At 48.5% G+C, this 10,000-nt stretch overlaps 3 protein-coding genes across 5 annotated transcripts in view; 1 reads left to right on the plus strand and 2 right to left on the minus strand.

The window, feature by feature from the left end:
• Window positions 1–5,043, minus strand: part of gja1b (gap junction protein alpha 1b) — a 5,450-nt gene extending 407 nt beyond the window's left edge. The window contains exons 1-2 of one of the 2 annotated variants that reach the window (XM_076137268.1): window positions 4,329–5,043; window positions 1–2,953 (exon numbers count right to left, since the gene is read on the minus strand). The exon at window positions 1–2,953 is cut by the window's left edge and continues 407 nt beyond it. In XM_076137268.1, coding sequence (XP_075993383.1) covers window positions 1,771–2,937 — 1,167 coding nt within the window. In that variant the 5' untranslated portion in view covers window positions 2,938–2,953; window positions 4,329–5,043 and the 3' untranslated portion in view covers window positions 1–1,770. Of the gene's footprint in view, window positions 2,957–4,328 lie in introns of both variants that reach the window. The other variant, XM_076137267.1, reaches the window with a different exon arrangement.
• Window positions 5,044–5,109: 66 nt separating this feature from the next.
• Window positions 5,110–6,815, minus strand: LOC142988190 (gap junction Cx32.2 protein-like). Of its 2 annotated transcripts, none has more exons than XM_076137269.1 (2): window positions 6,715–6,815; window positions 5,110–6,185 (listed from the first exon to the last, which is right to left on the minus strand). In XM_076137269.1, exon 2 carries the CDS (start codon window positions 6,175–6,177, stop codon window positions 5,359–5,361), a length of 819 nt encoding a protein of 272 aa, XP_075993384.1. In that variant the 5' UTR covers window positions 6,178–6,185; window positions 6,715–6,815; the 3' UTR covers window positions 5,110–5,358. The 2 variants fall into 2 exon arrangements, with proteins under 2 accessions (XP_075993384.1, XP_075993386.1); XM_076137271.1 differs by having other exon boundaries at window positions 6,719–6,812.
• A 1,164-nt stretch (window positions 6,816–7,979) lies between these two features.
• LOC142988180 (gap junction Cx32.2 protein-like) overlaps window positions 7,980–10,000 on the plus strand; it is a 3,042-nt gene continuing 1,021 nt past the window's right edge. The window contains exons 1-2 of the mRNA XM_076137249.1: window positions 7,980–8,080; window positions 9,864–10,000. The exon at window positions 9,864–10,000 is cut by the window's right edge and continues 1,021 nt beyond it. Coding sequence (XP_075993364.1) covers window positions 9,873–10,000 — 128 coding nt within the window. The 5' untranslated portion in view covers window positions 7,980–8,080; window positions 9,864–9,872. The remainder of the gene's footprint in view (window positions 8,081–9,863) is intronic.

Raw genomic sequence — 10,000 nt, forward strand, 5'->3', positions numbered from 1 at the left:
CATCTAGAGGAGAGAGCACACACACACAGTCACTCTCCCACACACACACACTCTCTCTGATCCACTACAGAAGAACATTAAACATATCAATTCAAAGTTTTTCAGGAAAGGACAGAATGAAGTTGCTTTCCTCTCTCCCCCTCTGTGTGTGTGTGTGTGTGTGTGTGTGTGTGTGTGTGTGTGTGTGTGTGTGTGTGTGTGTGTGTGTGTGTGTGTGTGTGTGTGTGTGTGTGTGTGTGTGTGTGTGTGTGTGTGTGTGTGTGTGTGTGTGTGTGTGTGTGTGTGTGTGTGTGTGTGTGTGTGTGTGTGTGTGTCTCTCTCTGGTCAATGTTTCCTGTTGGTGCTGCAGCTCCTGCAAAGCTATAAATAATCAATAAGTGATAGGAAGCATTTTCTTCACAACCCTGTTTGCTGAAGGTCAGGTTCAGACGCAGAAAAGTCCAAACATGTTCTACACACTAACCCTACACACTCACACTACACACTAACAGCGTGTACTCTGTGTACTCGTCTCAACAGTGTCGTGTTTTAACCCCTCGTGTGCACAAATATGAAGATACTTTACGATGCGATGAGCCGACGTGATTCCCAATGAACTGAAGGCAAAGCAGAGCGGAAGTTTGGCCGAGGAGACGACGGCTGCTGAGCCCAGCGAGCCGGTTCGTTGGTGAGTGGCTCCGCCCTTTCTGCTCTGCATTGCATTGTGGGACAAAAGCTATCAGTCGCCCTAATGGGCTTAAAAACGTTTTAGTTAGTGGACGAAATCATGTGACGCAAATCTGAGGCCTCGTTTAGAACAAACAAGTAAACCCTCACACACTCAAAACTAAGATGGAGGCGGAATGTGAAAGAAAAACTGTGACGTCACAAACGTACGTCCAATAAACAAACCAATGATGACATCATGAACATTTTCACATCACTCTGATCAATGCTGAGATCAGTAGTGTTGGAGAAGCTACTTTGAAAGTGTACTTATTAAGCTACAAGCTACTCAAGGTTTAAAGTAGTTCATCTGTAAGCAAGATAGATTTCTATTTGTCAAAGTAAACAATCAGAAAAACAAAGTTTAAAGTAAAATGGTGCTGCATTGAATCCATAACAATCAGACTGATTTCACTGATTTCCATGTCTGGAGAGGTGATGTAGCTTGAATGTAGCTTGAATGTAGCTTCCCTTCAGCCAGGGAAGAGTGATGCATGCTGGGATATGCTCAGGGGAGTAGAGGGGTGTGTGTGTGTGTTTTGACTGAGCTACTGAAAAAGTAGTAGTTGCATTAGTATTTGAGCTACTTGTAGCTAGCTACTCCCCAACACTGCTGCTGATGCTACGTAACGTTTCTGAAACACGAACCATCAGAACATTTTCATGTTTCAGGTGAATTATGAAGGAAAGATCTTTGATCGTCTCCTGAGATCATGACATCATGATGGTCAGGCTGACTGATCAGAAATGTGACCCTGATCAATACATGACAAATGATCAATGATGATGTCATGTCAGGAGAGCAATAGGTGTGCTGAAGATGATGAAGATCAAACTAAGGAGGCCTCAGACGTTAGAGTCCAGTTACCGAAATGGAGCTGCTTGTTTACGTCGTGTTAGAGCCTCTTAGAGACTTCTCAGCTAAATCAAACTAATTTGTACCTTACAGTGTTACGGAACATGGGAACGTCTCTCGGATCTTCTAGAGTCTCTAAACTGAAGACGGTGACTGAGGTTAGAACTTCCCGATTCTCTGCTGTGGCCAAACATCTGGTCCGGGCTCCCTCACACGTCCAGGTCGTCCGGCCTGGCGCGGCCGCTCATGCGGCTGCTGGCGCGGCTGCACGGTCTGGGATCCATCAGCGCCAGCGGCTGCAGCTCATGCGCCACCGAGGACGACAGTTTCTTGTGCTCGTGCGTGTCGTCGGGGAAGTCGAAGGCCTGAGCGTGCGAGTTGGAGATGGTGCTTCCTCCGCCGGTCTGGCCCAGACGGTTCTGCTCTGTGGAGTAGTTGGTCCAGTTCTGCTCGGCGGCTTGCTTGTTGTAGTTACGGCACGAGCCGGTTCCCCGCTCGCCGGTGGCCAGCTTGTACCCCGGCGGGGACATGGGGGACAGCGGGGCGGTGGGGGAGGAGCAGCCGTTGTAGTAGGCGTACTTGGTAGTGGAGATGTCTTTGGGGGTGGGGCTCAGCGTTCCCGCGCTGGGGTAGAGGGTCGGCGGCTGTTTGCCCTTCACGCGGTCTTTGATCCTCTTGAAGAAGACGTAGAAGAGCTCGATGACGTTCAGCAGGAGGGAGACCAGCGAGACCACCAGCATGAAGATAATGAAGACCGTCTTCTCCGTTGGACGGGACAGGAAACAGTCCACCCTGTGCGGGCACGGCGACCTCTCGCAGGTGTAGACCGCCGACAGGCTGAAGCCGTAGATGTACCACTGGATGACCAGGAAGCCCACCTCAAACATAGACTTGAAGAAGATGCTGAAGATGTAGGTTCTCAGCAGGGCACCCTTCATCTTGACTTTGCCGTGTTTCTCGATTCCGTACTTCAACTTCTTCATCTCGATCTTCTTCAGGGGGATGTCGACGTCGCCGCCGTCATTCTGCACGGCTTTAAGCGTCTCCTCCTTCCTGTTCAGTTTCTGCTCCTTCCTGTTCAGATAGAAGACGTGAGCCAGGTAGAGGAGCGTTGGCGTGGAGACGAAGATGATCTGCAGCACCCAGAAGCGGACGTGGGAGATGGGGAAGGACTTATCGTAGCAGACGTTCTCACAGCCGGGCTGCTGGGTGTTACACTTGAAGGCCGACTGCTCGTCCCCCCAGGCCGATTCCACCGCAGTGCCCAGGACCAGGATCCTGAAGATGAAGAGGACCGACAGCCACACCTTCCCTCCTGCTGTGGAGTAGGCCTGGACCTTGTCCAGCAGGCGGCCCAGAGCGCTCCAGTCCCCCATCGTCAGAGAGCGGCAGCTGCTGGAGGACGGAAGAAGAAAAATCATGGAGCAACAAATCACATCAACGGAAATAGAGACGTAGAGAAATAAAGATAGGAAACAAGCAGAGCGTTTAGAGATGAAGTCAAAGTGAGAAGGAGTCAGTGATGTCACGTAAACAAGATCAGTGATAGATTAGATAATATGATCAATCATTATGGAGACTCCAGAACACAGGAGCATGGAGGTGTGAAGGGGAGCAGCACACGTGGAGATCAGGTCAGACGTGTCAGTGTGGCCCAGCCGGTCCTAATAAAGGAAAGAACTCCAAACATCCAAACTTCTCATCCTGAACTTTTCCTTTGTTTTTGTTCACAGCGAGCAGAGAAAGACGATCAATAAATTAGGGACAGAAAACAAAGCAGCAGGCCAGAGTCTCCAGAGAAGCACAAGATTTACTGAATTCCAGCGCCTGAGCCAAGCTGCTCTGAATGGGGAAAGAGCAGCGGGAACGTTCCCCAAAGGATCAAAAGAATCTTTAGAAAGAGGACAAGCACAGAAGCCTGGAGGAGCCTGGAGGAGCCTGGAGGAGCCTGCAGACCCTCAGCTTGGTCGATTCCAGTTTGAGGTCATTAGAATGAAAGTAGAATCAGACAGATGCTGCGTGAAGAAGATGAGCAGGAGAAGAATCACGTCTTTGTTTCAAACAAACATCTGAAGTTTCTGACTCCCCCAATCAGCTGATGACTGAAGGAATCTGATCCATTTGGAACGAGGGAATTCCTTCAAACTTCATCAACTTTGATGGAAAATAACCAATCGTGACCAAGAGGATCAGGATCAGCTGGATCAGGATCAGGATCAGGATCAGCTGGGTCTGGACCTGGATGGAGCCGAATCTTCTTCAGCATCCAGAGCAGCTCACCCATTATTGATTTACACTCTATCTCCTCAACTAATGAGGTCAAGAGATCCTCTCATTAGTTTGATCCTGAAGGTCAAACTAAGGCAGAGATGCAGGTTGTTGGTTCAGATCCCCTGACTTTAATGTGGATAAGTGGAGACCATCAGTGTGTTCAAGGCCCCAAACTCACAGCATGTGACACACACACACACACACACACACACACACACACACACACACACACACATACACACACACACACACACACACAGTTGGATTTACTCGTTGATGTTTTTTTTTCGCGTAAAACAAAGTTTCCGGAGTTTCCAGTCTGTGTGGGTATGAATCGTTAAACCGAGAGAAAACGCACGCGGCGTTAAAACGCGTCAAAACTGAAGAAGTAGAAGAAGATGAAGAAGAAGAAAGCCCATCTGCTCTGCTGATTTGATCCTAGTTCTTCCCTTCTATTCTAGAAGCTGAAAGTTTCCACTGAAGGAACCAAACTTACCGGGAAACTTTCACGCGAGCTCGACTTCTTCTTCTGCGACACTTTCTCTGCTGCCTGCAAATCCAAGTTTGGGATCCGGAGGAAAAAGTGCGTCCAAGTCTGAAGGATCCTTTATAAGAGAGAGAGCGAGTCAGCTGACCTGCGCGTCACACACACACACACACACACACAGAGCGAGAGAGAGGGAGAGGGAGAGAGAGACAGAGAGAGAGAGAGAGAGAGAGCGCACACACACACAACGCGGTCAGAAGGTTTAGCTGCATCAAACTTTGAGTTGGACAGAAGAACTCTTCTTCTTCTTCTTCTTCTTCTTCTTCTTCTTCTCCTCCTCCTTTTGTCTCACTGTTAGACAGGAAGTGAATGAAGTCTGATCAACTCAAATCACTTTGTCATCAACAAATAGACTAAAGGTCCAAACCCATCAATCAACAAACGTGTGTGAGAGAGTGTGTTTGTGTGCGTGTTTTCTCTGTGTGTGTGTGTCCCGAGTGTTGAGTGTGTGTGTGTGTGTGTGTGTGTCCTGTGTGTCCTGCGTGTCCTGTGTGCCGAGTGTGTTCTGTGAGTGTGTGTGTGTGTGTGTGTCTGTGAGTGTGCTCTCTCACTGTGTGTGTGTTTGATCTGCAGTCATTCACTCTGGCCGCTGATCTCTCTATTAACAGGTCAACACTACCATCTGGTGGTGAAGATAGGAACTACAGGACCAAACCATCCTTATATCATGATTCATGTATTTTGTGGCGCACACATATATACACATGATTTGATAAAATATATTTTCCCATCACGTTCGATCAGGTTTATTAAACTGCCTCAGTCGGTTGTCATTTGTTTGTTATAAACAGAATCAATAAAACAAGCAGAGAAGCACAGGGAGAGAAGAAATCCTACTAATACTAAGTTTATACATTTGTATGGACAAGTACCCTAAACTTGTAACTGCACAGCCATGTTCTTTAGTTTTATTCAGACACACACACACACACGCACACAGAGAGAAAGAAGCTTGACCAATCACGTGGTCACTGGTGCTTCACGTGTTCTTCTCTTTACACAGCGAGGCGACGCTGACGTCCTGAGCAGGAAGCTGTGGCAGAGGGAAGCCGACATGGTGCCCGGGGCCCCACACCGGGCCGGACGGGTGCTGCTGTGAGGAGGCCTGGAGCCGTTTCCTGTCCCTCTTGCTCTTGTCACAGATGAGGTAGATGAGCTCGATGATGTTGAGGAGCACAGACACGCCCGACACTGCCAGCATGAAGATAACAAAGAAAGTTTTCTCTGTGGGACGCGACACGTAGCACTCAGTGCCGCCTCTGATGGGACAGGGAAGCTCGGTGCAGTGGAAGTAAGGGACGGTGATGATGGAGCCGAAGATGTAGACCTGACCCACAGCAAAAGCCGCCTCCAGCAGGATCTTAAAGACCAGCTGAGTGACGTACGTGCAGAAGAGGATGCCTTTGATCTTCACCTTCCCTCTGTCGTCGGTGTACTTGGGCTTCTTTAACAAACCGCTCTGGTCCTTCTGCTGCTCCATCATCCTCTTCTCCTTGTGGATGATGTGGATGGCGTGGCCCAAGTAGACCAGGGTCGGCGTGGACACAAAGGTGATCTGCAGCACCCAATAATGGACGTAGGAGATGGGGAACATCCAGTTGTAGCAGTTGTGTTCACATCCCGGCTCTGGCGTGTTGCACTGGAACTCTGAGAGTTCATCTCCCCAAACTTTATCAGCGGCAGCACCGAGGACGAAGATTCGGAACAGGAAGAGGACGCTCATCCAGATCTTACCCACCACGGTGGAATGAGCCTGGACCTTATCCAGCAGAGCCACCAGGTAAGACCAGTCCCCCATGGCTGAGCCTGAAAGACAGGAGACAGAAAGAATGAGTTCCTCTGTCTCTGCTACCATCTAGTGGTAGACTGGTGTCATCACAGGTGGAGCTGTCTGAATAGTCGTCTATGGACTAAAAGAAGGTTCAACCTGTTGAAATAAGTTTAAAACCTCAGAATTCTAATGTTCACTGGCATGTCAATAACATCAATAACATATTACAGTGCTAACACAAACACAAACACACAACCTCACACACACAAACACACAACCTCACACACACTCACCCACGACCTCACACACGCACACACAAGCTCACACACAAGCTCACACACACACACACACACGCTCACACACGACCTCAGCATCGATCAAACCTACAAACATCCAAGGAGCAAACACACATTTTAAACGTTACATGACTTTTTAAAGTTAAATCTTCAGGGAGAGAAACATGTCTGTATAAGATATATAACTATAGAACTTGAATATGTGATCGTGCGCTCGTCATCTTTATGTTCTCTATAGAATGAAGCCATATAAGAAAGGTAAACGTACTCGCCTGTCAGACTTCAAGATGTCAAGTTTCTCCTCCGCATGAAGCTTAAATACGATTCGGTTTCGAACTCGTGACGCCTGTCATCACACACACACACACACACACGGACACACACACACGCAGACACACACTTCCTCCGGTCAAGAAGCGTTGTGTCAGCACTTTGCACTTCACCTCCCATCCCACACCCACTGTGTGATTCAGAGTCTACAGTGAGTCTTCCCAGCCTACGTGAGGACCTGAAGGTCCAGGGACCAGATCAGACCAGATCTCTGCCCAATCAGCTGAATCAGTGATCCACATGATTCCTGAAGATCATAGAAGTTTAAAGAGTTCTGCTCCTTCCTGTGTCCATGTTCAGCTTAAAGACATTTCATGGATCAAATGTGAATGTTTGATCTAAATTATTGCAAGAAGACAGTGAATTTCAGCCTAATGAGCCTCAGTGGAGCTCTGATGCTCTCAGGCTCAGGCTCAGGCTCAGGCTCAGGCTCAGGCTCAGGCTCAGGCTCAGGCGCAGGCTCAGGCTCAGGCTCAGGCTCAGGCTCAGGCTCAGGCGCAGGCTCAGGCTCAGGCTCAGGCTCAGGCTCAGACTCAGACTCAGACTCAGACTCAGACTCAGACTCAGACTCAGACTCAGGCTCAGGCTCAGACTCAGACTCAGACTCAGGCTCAGGCTCAGACTCAGACTCAGGCTCAGGCTCAGGCTCAGTATCAGTATCAGGCTCAGGCTCAGGCTCAGGCTCAGGCTCAGGCTCTCGCTCTGGGTCAGGGTCAGGGTCAGGGTCAGGGTCAGGGTCAGGGTCAGGGTCAGGGTCAGGGTCAGGGTCGGTATCAGGCTCTGGCTCTGGCTCTGGCTCTGGCTCAGGCTCAGGCTCAGGCTCAGACTCAGACTCAGACTCAGGCTCAGGCTCAGGCTCAGGCTCAGGCTCAGGCTCAGACTCAGGCTCAGGCTCAGGCTCAGGCTCAGGCTCAGGGTCAGGGTCAGGGTCAGTATCAGTATCAGTATCAGGCTCAGGCTCAGGCTCAGGCTCAGGCTCAGGCTCAGGCTCAGGCTCAGGCTCAGGCTCACACACAAAAAAAAAAACTAGAAAATGTTGTTTAATTGCTTAAAACCACAAAACAATAATAAAACAATAACTTAAGCTAAAACCCAATCATCTTAGGTTTTAGCTTAAGTGACTAAGGCCTTAAAGTGGAGAACGTGCTCAAACGACCTCGCACACACTTCTGCTTTGACCATTGCGGCTTGAACAGCCCATGATTTCACAACGTGTGTGTGTGTGTGTGTGTCAGCATGTTGAGCTATAAGAGGGAAGTGAGAGGATTCAGTCACACAAAGACTTGACAGGCAGAACGTCCGAGGTAAGACAATCTAAAGATCAATCTGTACAACTGAGAACATCATCGTTGTGAACCTGTGTGTGATGTGAACCTGTGTGTGTTTGAGCGTGTGTGTGTGTGTGTTTGAGCGTGTGTGTGTGTGTGTGTGTGTGTGTGTGTGTGTGTGTGTGTGTGTGTGTGTGTGTGTTTAGATGTTTAGAAAGCTGCAGGTTTCTCAGACAGAAACCAAAGAAGGTTCATCTTGTGAAGAAGAAGTCAATCACATGACTCTAATCACGACTCCTTCTCAGTTTGACTCCATCTTTAAACGCTCTGCTTGTTTCCTATATAAGTCATTTATATATTATATTTATATTTTCTATATTTCCATTGATGTGATTTGTTGTGTCTTTGCTCCGTTTGTTCTGTTGGTTCATGATTCTTTGTTATTCTGCACATTGATATTTTGAAAACCTGATACATTAGTAGACACACACACACACACACACACACACACACACACACACACACACACACACACACACACACACACACGCTCAAACACACACACACACCCACACACACACGCTCAAACACACCCACACCCATACACACACCCACATGCTCAAACACACACACACACACACATACACGCTCAAACACACACACACACACGCTCAAACACACCCACATACACACACACACCCACACGCTCAAACACACACACACGCTCAAACACACACACACACGCTCAAACACATACACACTTACACACAACACACACTCGCTCAAACACACCCACACACACACACACACACACACATACACGCTCAAACACACACACACACACACGCTCAAACACACCCACACACACACACAGACACCCACACACACACACCCCCACACACACACACCCACACGCTCAAACACACACACACACACACCCCCACACACACACACCCCCACACGCACACACCCACACGCTCAAACACACACACACACACACCCACACACACACACACCCCCACACACACACACCCACACGCTCAAACACACACACACACCCACACACACACGCTCAAACACACCCACACCCATACACACACCCACATGCTCAAACACACACACACACACACACACACATACACGCTCAAACACACACACACACACACGCTCAAACACACCCACATACACACACACACCCACACGCTCAAACACACACACACACACACGCTCAAACACACACACACACACACACACACACACACACACATACACACACACACACACGCTCAAACACATACACACTTACACACAAACACACACTCGCTCAAACACACCCACACACACACACACACAAACACACACTCGCTCAAACACACGCACACATGCACACATTCACACATTCAAACACACACACACACAAGCAGACACACACACACACACACACACACACACACACACACACACAAGCTCAAACACAGACACACACATGCCCACACACACTTAAGCACACACACACACACCATCTATATTTATATACAGATATTTATATACAAACAGTTTGTAAATAGATCTTATATCATCAGAATCCATAAAAATACAAAGACTGAAAACAATAAGAACCATAATGTAAAGAGAGAAAGTAAACATTGTTATGATTGAAAGTGAGGGAAACATAAAGTCCTGCTCTCTGTCTGAACATGACTGAACAGCGCCCTCTAGTGGCAGCATCAATTCTTTCATAGAGGCCATTTAGATGAATGATTGAACAGTGAAACGCCCTGAGGTCTGTTGCTGATGAACAGTGTGCTCTTCTTCTCAGGCTGCAGTCATGGGGGAGTGGTCCTTCCTGTCCGCTTTGTTGGACAAAGTCCAGTCTCACTCCACAGTGGTGGGGAAGGTGTGGATGTGCGTCCTCTTCCTCTTCAGAGTCTTCATCCTGGCCGCAGGTGTGGACAA

This window comes from Genypterus blacodes, unplaced genomic scaffold, assembly GCF_046128005.1.
Source record: "Genypterus blacodes isolate CSIRO-AG114 ecotype Tasmania unplaced genomic scaffold, CSIRO-AGI_Gbla_v1 ptg000301l_1, whole genome shotgun sequence".
NCBI classification, from domain to species: domain Eukaryota; kingdom Metazoa; phylum Chordata; class Actinopteri; order Ophidiiformes; family Ophidiidae; genus Genypterus; species Genypterus blacodes.

Excerpts from the sequence above, each read along its gene's own strand:
- LOC142988190 (XM_076137269.1), bottom strand. The coding sequence starts at position 6,177 with ATGGGGGACTGGTCTTACCTGGTGGCTCTGCTGGATAAGGTCCAGGCT.